Genomic DNA, 15,928 nt, shown 5'->3' with positions numbered 1-15,928 from the left:
GTCAAGTCTCCTCCTAGCCTTCTAGAAATTCTTCTAACCTCCTCCTCTTTGGGTCACCTGCAGCTCACATCTGGTTCTGAACCTAAAACACATCAATGCTGAGATTTATTTTAAGAAAGTGCAATGTCACAGCTTAGTCTGAAGCGATGCTGGCGATTGATACACATTGGGCAACAAGGCTATCATGTAGGGCTCCACAGTAAGATAACAGCATGCCCCACAGTTTGACAGTTGGTTAAATGATACTTACAGAATTTGTGAATGCCACCTACAATGAAATTTATAGCTATTTCATTGTTTTCATATTTCCCCTCTTTTGTACATTTCTGAGACACTGTTTTATAAATATTAATAGAATATTAGAGAATCACTTAATTTGTTCTAATTCTGAGCATTTTTATTTTGGATGAAGTACCAAATATTTGGGGCTTAATTTATTGACAATAAAAGTGAGATACCAATTTCTTAATACTAATTTTTAGATATATTCAAGAAAGGGAATAAGTGAACTAGGCAACTGCCAAAGCAGGGACACCTGGGCTGAATAACAATCAGGATTTTATGACACATTTGGAATGGAAACATAGTAAAAGATAAAGCGGGATATGGAAGTGGGATAAAAATACCCACTGATCATTGATTATTATTATTCTATACGTGTTTGATGTATTTATTTGATAAAATGATTGGCTGTTCTTTACAGAAATAGACACTAGACCTAATCCCACTGGATTCCTGAATGTATTTTGTATAATTTTAATAAGATGAAAATCAAGACTAACATATGAACTGTACTGTATGTAAGAAACTGACTGAAGAGGAGTCTTCTGTCAGGAGAAAGGGGAATTATTTCCTAGATTCACTCTGGGAACAATCTTATTTAATCTTCTCATTAATGACCTTGGAAAAAAAAATAGGAAGTAAATGAGCTAATGAAATCTGCTGACAACACAAAATTGGAAGGTACTACTGATACGGAAGAGGACTGGAGTATCATGCAGGAAGACCTTCATGACCTTGACGACTGCAGTAACAGAAATAGAATAGAATTTTGTAGTGAATAATGCAAAGTGATCTTAGGGGCCAAAAGAAATTTCTATAAACATGAGGAAAGAGCAGAGAAGGAGAAAGAAGGAGATCTGTAAGTCACATGATATATATCAGACTTTAAGAGAAGAAGGCACAGGATCCTGTGATGCAGAGAAAGCAGTGTATTAATATCTTCAAAACGTGATAAGACCTGGTGAAACATGTTCAGAAAATATAGATTCAAACTGGACCAGGTATCAAGAGATGATGCTAGGACAATTAAGGGGATGAAGAAGGCCATTTTACCAGAATATTTTTGTGTGAACAAATAAAAGAATATAACATCAGGGGACAAAAAAAAAAGGGAAAGGGAAGGCTGTTCAAAGTACAGAACAGTACAGGTATAGAAAAATGCCCAAGAATATACTTAGGCTGGAATTAAAATACGGCTTAAAAACATCAAAGAAGGATTCTGGAACATCACCTCCATCCTAGTAGTAGAAAGGAAAAAATTAACTAATTTTAAGGTGAACTTGCTACATTTGGGAATAAAAAGTGGAGGGCTACATGGCTTGATAGCTGGCAATAGCAAGTCGTTGGAATGAATGCCCCACCGGGTGGCATCAGGTTCTGCATTCCCTGTCAGCCAGATTTGCATACAAAAAATGATGTCCAAACTTTCACATGCACAGCATGGAGTCCTGACCTGTACCATGTCTGCTTACTGCAGGTTTGGAGCTCTGTGATCAGACTCACAGACATTTCAGGTGCTGTGGAATATCCTATGGCCAGAAATTGGGTAAGGGGAATTCTGTGTTCCTTTGGCTGTGGCAGAAGCAATGCACAAGACCAAACAATTCCCATGTGAGAAATGAACAAAATAGCTTTGACCTGTTCAGCGAGTCCACTCTGCAAGCCCTGGCAATGGCAGTAGTGCTGTATTTGCAGCAGGAATTGGTTTTTATAGAAGTAGTTTACAGAGACTCCTCTCTCACTTCCCAGACTGTGAGTATGTGGAAATATTTCTTGGCATCTCATCATTGGAGTTTAGGATGAGAAAAACACATTCACCTCTGATCAAAGACAGTGATCAAGAGATGATTTCTGGAGGAAGTAAATTAAACACACAGTCATGTTATGCCATAAAAATAAATAAAGAATTCTTCTGACAACTGAATCTGATTCTTCAAAAACCCAACCAGTCTTATTAAAGAGAAGTACTAAACAGACAAGTAACATGAGTAAGGCATGTGTTAGATGTGGAAATGTTCATGTTATAATCTCTAAGAGTTGAATCTACGAAGTGCAAAGTGAGCTGGATGTGATGATACATCATCACCACGATGATACAGACATCATCATGTCTGATTTCTAGATGTCAGCTCTAATCACTAACTAGTGACTTCTTCATACAGAACATTTGTAGTTTTGGAGGCAGAAACCAGGCAAACAAGACCCTAACCAGTAACCAGTGTCCTTCAAGATGTGAAGTTCTGCTGTGCATTTGGTGTGAGGGTGGCTGTGTGTTAAAGCACTTGAGAGGGTGATGCTTGTATGTTGGCAGCATCAAAGGATGAGTCTTGGCTGTCAGGCCAGGCTGACACACAGGAGTATCAGTGAAACCCATAACCTGCAGCCTAAATGGAGACTGGAGCCCACAGACCTGGTTAGGCACTAACATGTGAATTAGAACCATAACTAAATGAGAGAGAAGTGAATTCAGGCTTCTTCCACAATGTGTGGATCTTCTAATGTTTTTTCTTATGGTTTTGTATAAAAAATGGAGGAGACTCACCCGTTTTCTAATTCATATGGCAATAAGACTGGGCTGTCCAGTGTTTGTGCTGAATGCAGTGCTGCCAGTGCACGCTAGTCACATTCAGAGTACCCTTATTACACTGGGCCACCAGGGAGACTCAGTCAGGAGAGCCCAGTTTCTGCCTTACAAACGGACCTTGATGTCAGTGCTGTTTCTGAACAGCATCCACAAAAATGAAGTGTGCTTCTTTGCACACATGGGACACAAAGGGGTGGTACGTGGGTGCTGATCCAAAAAAGGTCATAATAGATATAAATGGCTACATGATGAACCAACAGCATTTATCATTGAATTTTGTGCATTTAAAAAGTAAGCTCTATTATGTTAAATTAATAATGCATATTTAAAATGATCTTTTGATTAAAAGAATCATGGCTGCATTTCTCGTATATATTGAGGCCCATCACATTTCAGTCTGGACAATCTTTGTTGTCTAAAGCTGGAAATCTGTGATGCATGCTCTGAAATATGCATAATGCTGGCAAGATATTTATCTTCATCTACTGTACACCCGGAGCATTCCCTTGCTGACGTTAACATCACACCATACTATTCTAATGATTCCAGTCACTAATGAACTTGTAAAAAGCATTTCTAACTTCCACTGATTTTAATGGACCTCCCCCTGATTATGCCTGGATTACATCAATCCTGACAAAAAAACCTCCAACTTTATACATGCTTAGCACATGCATGCACTGGTTAAATTCCAAATACACTTCAGGTGAGCTATTTTGAATGTTGCTCTTGTTTTCTAACTACTCTGCATTAAACTCGTAATTTTCTTTTCCACTCAAAACACCACAAGATGCAATTCATTTGGAATGCTAACAGAAAGCTGAAGTTGAGCAAAGTTTGTCTCCCTAACTAAACGAACAAAGCAAAATCCAAACTGTAGAAGTGCTGACCCTTGGATCTTCAAAGCACTGTGACGTGCTGTACACGGAGCATGCTTGCCTACACCCTTAGGAATACTATGGCATGGCAGGACTCCCAGTCTCTGAAAAGCTTGTAGTCAGGACTTCAGAATCTGAGGAATTCAGTTAATTCATATCACGGATCTTCATGGGGGAAGGGTGGCCAGAACACTGCTAAAAGGAGTGAAGAGAGGAAGCAGGAGCTGGAGTCAGGCATGCACACTGTCTGATGTAGTGTAACTCCAAGTTTCACTGAAGTTAAACATTAAAATGGCTTTGTGTGGCATTATCAGCAGCTGAAATTTGATGGACCATATTTCACCACTTCTGTATATATGTACAGGAGTCAGAGTACTGAAGAATAAGGTATTTAAAGTATGTACATGACAAGAAGATGAGATGCAAGTGATCATCAGGCTTTCCAGACTTTTGACTGAGATTTGCCAGCAGAGACATGTATGACTATGTCTGAATCATTCACTACCTACCACACACAAACATCCAGTGTTCTCATCTATGTTACATATATTGCAAGTGTACATACAGGCTGTGTAATATATGGACAGAGAATGTCCAATTCTTCCTGGAAGAGCCGGACTTACTGTACAAGATGTATGTAATACAATAGCCTGGCGTTGCCTGGAAATGCATGGAGCAACACGCAGGAGCGCAGTGGCTGTCATGAACATGAAGTAAGTTTAGCTCCTCCACAGACACCCTGCATACCATATACTGAACTACCAAGACCAAGGCTATTCTCAGAAACATCTGAAACATTTCAGACATCGTGCCTTCCTAAACAAGCAAAAAAATAACCTTTCCCCAAATAAGTGAGAAGTGTAAATTCCTAAATTCCCTGCCTGGGGAGGCAGAGTTGAACACTAGTGGGAAAGAGGGGGAGCATTCATCCCAGCTTCTGCAGAAATCCCCTTCTCATCCCACATGTGAATTAGATTGTCCTTGCTAAGTTGTCGAACAGCACCCTCAGACGGTCCTACTTCACATATCTCTTCATCACAGACTTTTTTCTTTTCTTTTTAAGATCAGGAAAAGGAAATAAATCCTCATGGCAATGCTGTCAGTTTCTCAAGTCAGTGCTCAAGACTGCAGAGAACAACTTGAGGAGGTGAATTAAGTGTAATTCAACATTTCAGAAAAAGAAGCAGATTAAAACTGTCAAAAGATACTATATCAATATAATGTCTGATTATACCAAAGGCTACTTCTTGACTTCTTTTGATTTTCTGAACATGTAAATCCTTGTGATAGTTTTCTATACATTTTATAGCACAGAGATTTTCTTGATTTGACTATGAAGTCTTAACTGATGAGCCACACAATAACTTTCAGCTGTCTATGTTGATACACAGTGTTTTTTACACTATTTCTACAGCTTCAGTTTTCAGTATACATAAATTCATGCATCCCTAGCAGCTCCCCACACTGTAAGTACTTACCACTTTTGTGGAAGTTAACAGCTGAAACCAGATGCTTTAATGATTGCAAAAAAGAGGACAGTTTAAGCTTCTGACATTGAAAAAAAAAAGCATAAAATAACCCAGTATGGCAATTCCCCATCCAAAGAGTTGAACCTTGATTTCAAAGTAAAACTCCATGAGTGGAGTGAAACTGTTCAAATATCACAAGAGATTATTTCAAACTCTGACACATTGGCAAAATGTAGACAAGTTTATTCTTTCGACTATTTCTTCATAAGCATAAAGCTACATATTTTTAACAAAAAATCAAAAGGGGGGGGGGGTTTCCTTGTTTGCTCTATGTTTATTATAAAGACTAAAGCACACAAGAGGAGAATCGGAGCTAGCAGGGAGTGAAAAGGATGGTGATATTAGGAGGTGAAACTGAAGTAACAGATAAATGGAAGGATCAGAGGAAGCAGGTGAGCAATTTCTGCATGAAGGCTGGATGGGGGGAAAATGCTTTGGAGGTGAAGGGACACAGAAAGCAAGTCAAAGAGAGGGGAAACACTCAATTCTGTCATTTTCCTCTTTAAGGAAACAAAGACACAGCAGGACATTGGGGAACAAAATATTACTCTCTATGAAAATGACAAATTCTGATCTGAGAGTATTTTTAAATTCCTTTTGTATACAGCATGACTTGTATCTTCACTACCATTAAATGCATTTAATGTCAGTGATAGCAGACACTATGGCACCACAACACCCTTTCTATGCACTCTTTCACATTGTGCCCAATAGATGGAAAAGCAAGCCTGATAACATTATAGCCATTCCCCAAAATAGATTAAGTGAACTGCTTACTTCTATAAACTTCACTTTAATTTTCAGCCCCACAAAAGACATTGAAGAACTAGATTTACACTAGTTATGAACCATCTTTTTAAAAATATAACATAGGTGAAAACATTGAAACATTCATCACAGGTATATATATTCTATTCTATATTTATCTGGAGAGCTTCAAGTTTATAACAATGGAAAATGACCTCAGACTAATATCATAAAATAGCTAGAATATTCATCCCTCTCAAATGCTGATGCAAGGTTGATGAGATGCTTTATGATTATTTCAGGATTAAGCACCACAATAATAATCTCATTCCCACTGAGTGCTCCTACATATTCTCACCAAACCCATTCATCCTTTTTCCTTACTGTGATCCTATCCCTGTGGAAAGGAATAGCTCCATAAGCAAACAGTTTACTCTTTTCTACAGTAACTGTATATTTTATATACATAATACCTCCTTCCTTTGGTAAGAATTTAATTGAGTCCATATTACACTGAAACACGATGCAGTGTGGGGAAAGTGAGAACATCAAAACCAAGCAAATAACAAACCAGAAAGAACAGAATTTAATGGGCAACTTACAGCATCAAAAACTTGTTAGGAGAGAAAAATATAAGCTTTAAAAAGTTACTATTTTTTATTACCCCAATTTTGCCCTTTGGTAATTGAAGGTTTTCATCTCATAGCTCAGAAACTTGTTCATGTTCATATTAATACTGTAAAATGTGACTTACAAAAATCCTATGTTCTTGTTCATTAACCACTTTAAGAAGAAACTGAGAGGTTCTGTATTTGCACATGTAAGATGCTGATGATGATTTGCATATGTAAGATGCTGATGCAAAGAGAAATAACTCATCTTCCCAGTTTGCTATTACAGTGGAAAAACTGGTTATTAACACTATTTCTAAAAAAAAAAAAAAAAAAAAAAAAAGCAGGCAATTCCAGGTTCTTTAAATATCTATACAAATAACATTTAAAGCATAAACATGAAAAGATGTTATATTTAAAACATAAACATGAATAGATGTTACTGCATTTCCTGGATATTAATTACTAAACCTTTGGAAAAATCTTATCCTCACTATTTTCCAAAGAAAACAGCTGTTAAATTAAAGTAAGATTCTGAATTACTATCGGTGTAATATCCTGAAGATATCTTGAGCTGTTAGTCACTCTGACTTCTGAAGTAGGATAGAGCAGCAATGTATGATTCCTTAAAGAGAAATTCCAGAGTAGGCATAGCTTCATGACGTTACAGAGACGTTGCAGGGACAGAGCTAGAGTGCCAGATATTTAGACTCTCACCACATCTTTTTTTTCTGGAGTCTACCAAGACATGTGCACAACTCAGTTTTGACAAGGTCAATTTTTGTACCTGCTCCAACAGCCATGATAGCTGAAAACAGTTATGATGCCTGCATGTAATTCCAGTGCTGTATTTTGGCCTTGTGCTGCACAGTGCTATGAGAAGCATTCTTTTCTCCTTCTGGTAATCAGAAAAAAATAAAATTCATAGTTGAGATGGTTAACTGTCCTACCATAAGAAAGAGCTGTAATTGCAGTCTCTTTATTCAGAATGAAAAAGGAGGTGAAATGCTTTAGACATTGATACCACGGTAACCTCAACATATCCCAGGATAGGAAATTTATCCAGCTATGCAAGAAAGCAAAGCAAACTGCTCTGGTGTGAATGCTACAACACTTCTTCAACCCTGTCATGAAGATCTATGGCAGGTGTTCAGTCAGGAGCTCACTGGAAGACCACTTGAATTTTAAGGCAGTTGTCATCCTACTTGAAAAACAGACCACACTATAGAAATAAAATTGATTTAAATTATTACTAATCTTGATGATGATAACTTTTAAATGCTGTTTATGCTGTGTTGTGATCATTATATTGGCAATGCTGAACTGCAGGCAGTTAAAACTATAATGGAGTTGACGTGACTGAATTAAAATAATAATGAGACCAAAGCAAATACCAGAATTATCGAAAGGTTAAACATCTAAATATAGCTTGTCCTGAAGATACTTCCAACCATTACACCCATCAAAGTAAATCTACAAAACTGGCTAGAATCAAAGTGAGGTGGTTTTGTCTGAACAGGTAAAAATTTTTTAAAAAAGTGGTTATCACTGTGACCCTGATAGCTGTTTCACTCAGCCTTACCAGTGAACAAGGCATTCAGCCAGCTTGCAGTCTTTATCTGAGAAAAATTAAGACATTCTTCTCTGTTTCCACAAATTCTCTGGGTGGGGCTGTTGCACAGAAACCTGAAGGGGCCCAACAGTTAAAGATGGCACACAGGGCCAAACATGTTCAGTGGCCACGCAGCCTAATGCCATGCATTTGTTTCCTATGCGTGTTCTACAAGATGCCTTTCTACTTTAGTCACACAGAATAAATATTGTTTAGGAATTCTGGTTACTTGGAAGGAGAGTTCTGGGAACTGATTTTGAAGTGTGGATGCAGGGAAATAATGTAGCATTACAAAGGGAATTCACCAACGCAGAAGAATAAAAACCTTCAGGTGACAGATTCTGCATCAGTATAGTCAACAAAGAGCTAAAATTATGCTACTGCTTCTTAAAAAGAATTTATGCAGGCAATGAATTCTGTGGACCAGGAAGTGTTTAATCTCTAAGTCACGCTTAAATAACAGGGCTCAGATCATCTAAAATATGACCATAAATTATATTTGTCACTTGTAGTCACCTAATTAAGAACTATACCCGTTCATCCTCACTCCCAATGTAATAAGCTTAATTATTGTATTTGGTGTAATCAAAAAATACACATTCTTAAAGGGTTGTTCAAATGTGGCTTAGGTCTATCACCTATATGATATTGCTAACCAAGACCCCCATTATAGCATGGCTTCATGTTTGTAGGAGTAAAACAAATTCCACTGATACAGTGCTGTATCTTCACATGTCATTGCTTAAAAGAATTTAGACAGTTGAGACTGGGAAATCAGCATGTTCAGGCAGGGCGAAAGATAACATAAGCTCAGTCTTTACAGCTGCAAGCTCATGCTGAAATTAAAAGGAAACAAACCCTCTGCTGTAACCCTTCTCTCCTCACCCCACACCCCCAGATGTACAGGTCTCTATGAAAACTGCTTCTTCTAAACCTTCCTCTGCTGCTCTGCACCTTGTTTGCTACACGCACATTCAATTTTCTGTTGAAACAGCCAAAATAGAAGAAAAGCTTAGCTCTCACATTAGCCTTAACAGAAGGTCACAGATGAAAGCAGTGCTGCCACTAAGAGGAAGCAGACACAAATAAGGCTCTCTAAACTGGTTCTCAAAATCACATCTCTTTTTTTCAAGCCAATGTATACCCTGCAGCTGTGCTCACCAGAGAGTAACCGATGCTTTTAACTTTCTGCATAATAGAAAAGCTTTTGAGGAGCATAATATTACAGTGTTTAGTTTTTCTAAATCAACCCCCTACAATCACAAACAAGAGAGGGGAAAAATAGATACTAAAAGGTACAAGTGGAGATTGTCCGTAAAGCTTTACAGAAGATGGCGGGCAGATGGTAGGGATTTACAGTGACACAGCTGTTTTTAAAAATAAAGAGGTGGAAGAGGACAGGCATGTTTACAGCTACACACACATTCCTAAGCCTGTTCACACAAGAGTAAAAATTAAGCTACCAGCGAGAAATTGAAGTTTGGGTTGTTTTCTTTTTAATAATCTGAATCGGTATTTAGAAACTTTTAAAAATAATCAGCGGCAACTTCAAGTTTCTTTTCCAATCATGAGTTTTCTAAGTAGCTACAAACCTGACAACAGGAATATTTACCTACAATGAGATATAAAAAAAGACATCAAAATTACTTTGAGTGCCTTCAAATAGCACACATTATTGCTGTAAGCCTTACAATATAAAAAGATAATTCTATCAAATCATCAAATAAACAACATCAATTGTGTTATCTGTTTGAATTTCCTGTAAAAGGCTTTTTCACTTTAGGTTTGGGGTTTTTTTCCCAGATGTTATTAGTAGATTGCATAGATAAGCATGCAAGGAGTAGTAAGATGTACAGGGGGTTACTGCAGATTTAATGAGCGTCGGAGGTGAGGCGAGGAAGTGCCCAAATTCAACAGGATCCAGTACCAAGCACTGCATATACAGTAAGAACATTTTTTAATTAAGCAGTAATTTGCATAAAAATACTTAATTTCATAGAGACCTTTCACTCATTTTTAATGCATATTCTCATATATGTCCCCTACAGCCACATAGAAAGCTTACGTTAAGTAAACACCAAAAAAGATGGTTAATCTACAGTGTAAAAGCCTTCTCTAAAGAATCCAAGGAAGCTGTTTCTTGACAGCTTTGTTTACAAAATTAACTCTTCCAGTTAAGCTATTCCTAGATCTAAGAAATTTTACATGAAGAGGAGAGATATCACTGATACCATAAGGATAATTTTTTTATCATTCCCCATGGAGTCACCTTTTTCACATTGCATCAGCTCACCATCGAGTATGCAAAATGGCTTGTCAGTGTAAACATACTTTTTGCTACCTTTTTAAAAAAGAAAGTCTAATTTTCTGAACGTACACTGGGACGCAACACAAGAAAAAGGTTATCCAGTACCAACCCACTAAAAATTGCTACCTATGCCAGAGCCAATGCTGCTGGCTTTTGCTACAGCTGGGTATTGAACTGAATGGGCTGTTAGGTGAAACCCATCACGAAAATGCACATATTCCACACATCTCTCTTTTCAGTGGCTGGGCTGCTCCCAATTCAAAGACAACAACAAAGTGATTCATGTAGGGGCTGCCTAGCAGACAAAAACCCTCAACATCTGAAGACATTTAAATTAATTTTATTTATACCAGGTTTTCAAAATCAGAAATATTTCAAAGAAATTCAATACTTATAGACAGGTGCTACATTGATGATCTTTCATCCGCCATTAGTGCCATGTTTTCACTCTACAATCATTAACTCGCCACCACAAACTAAGGGGAACTTACGGAAGTTTATAAAAAATAGGCAGACATGAAAATTTGGTTTATACTGGAATTGGCATAAGAGAATAAAGCTTGTTATCAAATTGTGGCAATTGCTGTATTCCATCACTTGTTCTCAGGGAATGGTACAGCAGAAAAAGACTCTTCCACTTTACAAAACACTTTGGGTTTTAACTGAACAGACTCAAAATCCATTTAATAATCTGATTAGGAGTGATTCTTACACTCAAGTCTGTATAAATTTAAGATTTGCATTTCTAACATCACCACAAGCATAAACCTCACTACTCACCCTTGTCTTGGACCAATTTCCCTTTTTGGAGAAATCAAACCCATATGTCTATGCCTCTTCCAGGATTTACCAAAACAAACAAAACAACTACTGCTTTTGAGGTTTTGGGTTTTTTTAGAAGAAAAATGCCATTTCTGCACAAGCTATTCTCATGAAAATTTTATTTAACATTTCTTTATCAATAAAATAACTGAAGCCAATATACCCAAAAGTCACATCTACATGGAGATACATAGAAGATACTCAAGAGGATTTTCCTCCACTTCTCGATCACAATGAGGCCCTCACCATTTTGCATAATGACAGAAAACAACAGCTGACAAACCCTTTTGGAACAGATGCCAGCTGTCTCTCATTTGTTTTATCATTCAAACAGTAACAGTTCTGTAGCACTTTATTGGGTTTTTTTGTTTTTAAAAGCAAGCCATCTGAATTGGACCTCACATCAGTCAGTCAGTCATTTCAAGAACAAACTGAAGGCAGGCTGATCCTTTTGGATCCAAAACTTATTTTGGTAGGAATCTTAACATAAATACAGTTTGTGCTTCATTTTTATACCTACTTGGACTGAGTGAATATACACCTAAGCTAATTTTTTTTAAAAAAAAAGAGTAACCTTTAATATTCAACTTAGAAGCCACAGACATCTTTCCAGACTGTTTGCAGCAGAGACAAACAATAAATTTAAACACAGTACTGCTTAAAAAAAGTTACTGTCTAAAATGAAATTCAAATGGTTTATTAAAATTTAACATTTTCAGGTTTGGCTTTTTCTAAAGAAACCATTTATACCTTGTGAAAAATCAGTTAAAAGATCATTTCATTATACTGTACTGAACTCAAGTCAAACATAAAGCACAAAGTAGATCTTTACATTAAACTGGGCTTTGCACACAACATGAATAATCAGAAATAGACTATTTTGAGGAATAAAAAGATTTTTTTTTTTTTAATCTAGACAACATGCATACCATCAGTTACTTCTCAACCTTAAAAGGTACCTGAAAGGAGAGTTTTGTAGAACAAAACCAAGACTCATTAATACACTTAGTAAGTCAGTGGTCATCATGCCTTTTTAGTTAAATGCTAGTAAAGTTTAGTCTACATAGAACAGCTAACACAATGAGGTGTGCAAGTCATAGGGATAGCCAGAAGCCTGAAACAAAGTCTTAAAGTTCTACAGGACAAGAGAGCCTAAACATAGTACCACGAGGTTATTCAAACTATTAAAAAAAGATTTTGATTATTATCTGTTTCTTTGTTGAAAAAGGGCTATGCACTGAACATAAAGGACCCATATTTAAAAGCTCCACAGTTCTACTCTACCAACTTTTTAAAGTAAGGTAATGCTAAAGAGCATTCCTTCTAGCAGCATGTACAGTTCAGCTGCAAGTGGCTCCCTAACAGTGCTCTTTTATGCATACCAGGAGAATCATGTCCAGTTTTGCCATTTGTGGAGAACGATGACAAGATACAAAAGCATGTGTTTGCCATAAATAGCTCTGGCTAACGGAGGATTGCTCACACAGAGCAGATCAAATTCTCTATAAGGAGAGCATTATTTGGCTCCCAGCCAAAACACGTCCCCGGTGCAAGCCTTGGTAGTGGCAAACACTTTCCAGTTCTATTTACATAGAAGCTATCAAGTAGAACAGTTAATTTAGGCTATTTCTTGTACCAGGTCTGTCTTAACTGCAACACTCAAGAAACAAAAATTATTTACCAGTTCATATTTTGCATGTCATTACACATCATCTTACCAAAAAAGATGGTGAGCTCTAAGATTTCATGCAAGGTTTTACTCTGACATGTAGAACTTTAAGAACATTCAGGTATGAAACACGCCGTGTGTTTAATTACTTTGTATTTTTACGTTTCTGACGCAAATGTTTCATGGAACTAATGGTCTCTAGTAGTGGTAGCTTCTTCACTTTAACAGTAAACTAGGATCAGAATGATCAAATGATCAGAACAGAGCCACAAAGTATTGTAAAGCTGTGCCTAAATCATGATTAGGAATGAACAACTTGCATTATTTGAGATTAATGATTGTTTATCTTCACAATACTTTCCACAGAAGTTATCTGAAATATGCTTAAATTAAACATACTTAAAAACTATATTTTCCAATGAAAACAAGGCAACGTTCTGTAATAAGCCACAAGTTTTATTGCAGCGTGGCCATTTTTTGATCTCAAAAAACAATGTTCCATTTAAGGCTCTTTTTAATACAGAAATTGCCACTATGACTGATGTTTTACAAAACTTTAGTGTTTCAAGACTCACATGGTAAACAGGTAACTTCTACTCCTGTTCAGTAGTGTACATTCAATGGAAAACAAAAGGCATCATAACAGCTACTTCATTTATAAAGATATGCATGTAACAGGAATGAAACTGAGGTACTACAAGAATCTGATGACACAGTTACAGCAACTTAATTGGCATTCCTTTGGGGGGGCGGGTCAAACATATTACAAAAAAGTGCTTCAAATGCATAGTGTTGTGTGCTGCCATGTCACAAAAATAGGCTTGTCAAGGCAGGTGAGGTGTATGAATGCACAAGAGCCTCATGGAACTGCAATCAAGTGCAACTGTAAGTAATACTGTATAGAGTCTACCATCCGACCAGTGGACAATACTTTCAAGGCATTCAATTAGCTTACCCTTTGCTGTCTGCTAGACTATTCACATTAACTATCACATTCATTGTACATGTTGCAAGGAACGCCTGCAACGTCAGTTTTGGCTAAGAGTATGACGTGAAAGCATTCCTTGGATCCTACATAAAACTACCAGGATTAAACAGTCTAATGGCAATCGCTGGTAGACTGCTTAACAATGACATCTCCTTCAGGGGCATTAGGGAAGGGACTTATTTTTTGAGGAGGGAAGGGGACGGGGAGACTAATACTATTCCAATTGAACGAGCTGCAGAAATGGAAGCTCCTTAGATCCAGATGGCACTTGTCTGTCTTTTTATAAGGGTTTTCCTTCAAGTGAAACTACCACGTTGCCTCCCAATTTCTCTCCAAGTGTTGAACGGTCCTTAATATCATCCAAACCATTTACTTGCCACTCATGTTTAATACCTGAAAGACAGACGGACAACAACGTACCTGTGAGAACCTCAACATCTAGCCAGCATTATAATCAATGAGCAAAACATTTTTAGGCCTGTACCTGTAAATTTCTTTTTAATGGCATCTTTAGAGCTTGCGTAGATCATCTTGCTTTTTAAAGGTGCACTTTCAGGAGCCCTTTAAAGGAAAGAAGAAAACCACAACAGAACAGTTATTCAGTCACCCAGTGTTAACTCCAGAACATTCAGTTTTAGCAGCAAGCTTTGCTATTACACACCAGAATATAAATACCAGGTCTTCTTTCTTAGATTCCTTTGTCTCGTATGTGGCATCATACAAAGCGTATCGGCAATCATTCAAAGGTAGCAACTTCACAAAGGCTGTATAGGGGTCCTCCACGGTATCTCCAATGTCACCAACCAATATCTGCTTTGACTCCTCTACAATTATTTGTTTTTTGTCATCACTTAAGCAGAACAGAACAGCTTTCTTTCTTTTTTTAATCTCTTCTGGGGTTGAAGATTTTCTTACTTTCATGTCATTAAAAACCTTTATGACTTCATCATTCACTGTTACTCCAGAAGCCTGTAAAATGAGATTAAAGGAATAATTTAAACAGCAAAAATTAACACTCACCAGAAGAGACGATAGCCCACAGTGCTAGATAAAGAAGTCTGCCTGCCCCCGTAAGAATAAAAATACTATACTCAACATGAACACACTATGAATTTAGTAATCTTTGCAGGATTGGAGCAGAAGATACAAAGGCGATGTAAATTCTATACTCCCTTGTTGCAGATCTCAGCATCTTCAGCTGTGCTTCTGGATAGCAGATTTTACAACGAGGAACACAACTGCACTACTCAAGCGGTTTTCCACTGCCTTATCACACATTTGGCTTATTTGAGAGGAGGGGGAGAGTGGGGAGGGTGGTAACTGAACATAGGAGAGGAGTTCATAGTTTTGGGATGGGGGGTGGTGGGTTTTTTTTTTCAGTGGAACAAATGCTACAGCAGCAGCTTACATCCAGCACTGTCATGACTCTCATTTTGCTGGGTGATGTAAGGCTCTACAAGCAGCAGAAATGTTTTCTGCATTGTGTCAGCTTCAGCACCGCGCTTCAGAAACTCCTGAATTTTACTTTGTGCTGCTGCACGAGTATTGTTTAACCGATGTTCCTTCACAAAAATACCAGTTACGATGTGTACAGCTCCCCGTACGGCTCTCAAGCCGATCAAAACCCGAGCCTACAACAGCAAAACAACAAAACACTGACAGGGCAAACGGGGAACTCACAGCAGAGAGAAAATTTAGCAAACCCTACTGCGAGCGAGCGAGCCCCATCTGCAGCGCCCTTGCTCTCGGTCCAACAATCCCCCCCGAGGAGGCGGGCGCTGCCAGAGCAGGCTGCCGGGCAAAGGCAGGTGCGCGGCTCGCTGGGAGCCGCCGGCTTTGTCCCGGGGGGAGCCCGCCTGACCCCTTTCCCCGCTTTGTTCGCGGGGTCTGCGGTCGCC

At 37.9% G+C, this 15,928-nt stretch overlaps 1 protein-coding gene across 1 annotated transcript; it reads right to left on the bottom strand.

The window, feature by feature from the left end:
• Nucleotides 1-10,875: 10,875 nt before the first annotated feature.
• Nucleotides 10,876-14,999, bottom strand: CFL2 (cofilin 2). Its single transcript, XM_026849124.1, has 3 exons — nt 14,692-14,999; nt 14,515-14,591; nt 10,876-14,423 (listed from the first exon to the last, which is right to left on the bottom strand). The coding sequence occupies exons 1-3, from the start codon at nt 14,949-14,951 to the stop codon at nt 14,311-14,313; spliced, it is 450 nt and encodes a 149-aa protein (XP_026704925.1). The 5' UTR covers nt 14,952-14,999; the 3' UTR covers nt 10,876-14,310.
• Between the last annotated feature and the right edge of the window lie 929 nt (nt 15,000-15,928).

Source organism: Athene cunicularia (assembly GCF_003259725.1).
Source record: "Athene cunicularia isolate RWA chromosome 5 unlocalized genomic scaffold, athCun1 chr5_part1, whole genome shotgun sequence".
NCBI lineage: Eukaryota > Metazoa > Chordata > Aves > Strigiformes > Strigidae > Athene > Athene cunicularia.
The sequence above is the reverse complement of the archived record's forward strand: the minus strand, read 5'-3'. Positions and strand labels throughout refer to the sequence as shown.

Coding starts and splice junctions, on each gene's coding strand:
- CFL2 (XM_026849124.1), bottom strand. CDS start 14,951: ATGAAAGTAAGAAAATCTTCAACCCCAGAAGAGATTAAAAAAAGAAAG. Junction 14,592..14,691: donor GACCTGGTATTTATATTCTG/GTGTGTAATAGC, acceptor TTTCCTTTAAAG/GGCTCCTGAAAGTGCACCTT. Junction 14,424..14,514: donor CATTAAAAAGAAATTTACAG/GTACAGGCCTAA, acceptor TCTGTCTTTCAG/GTATTAAACATGAGTGGCAA.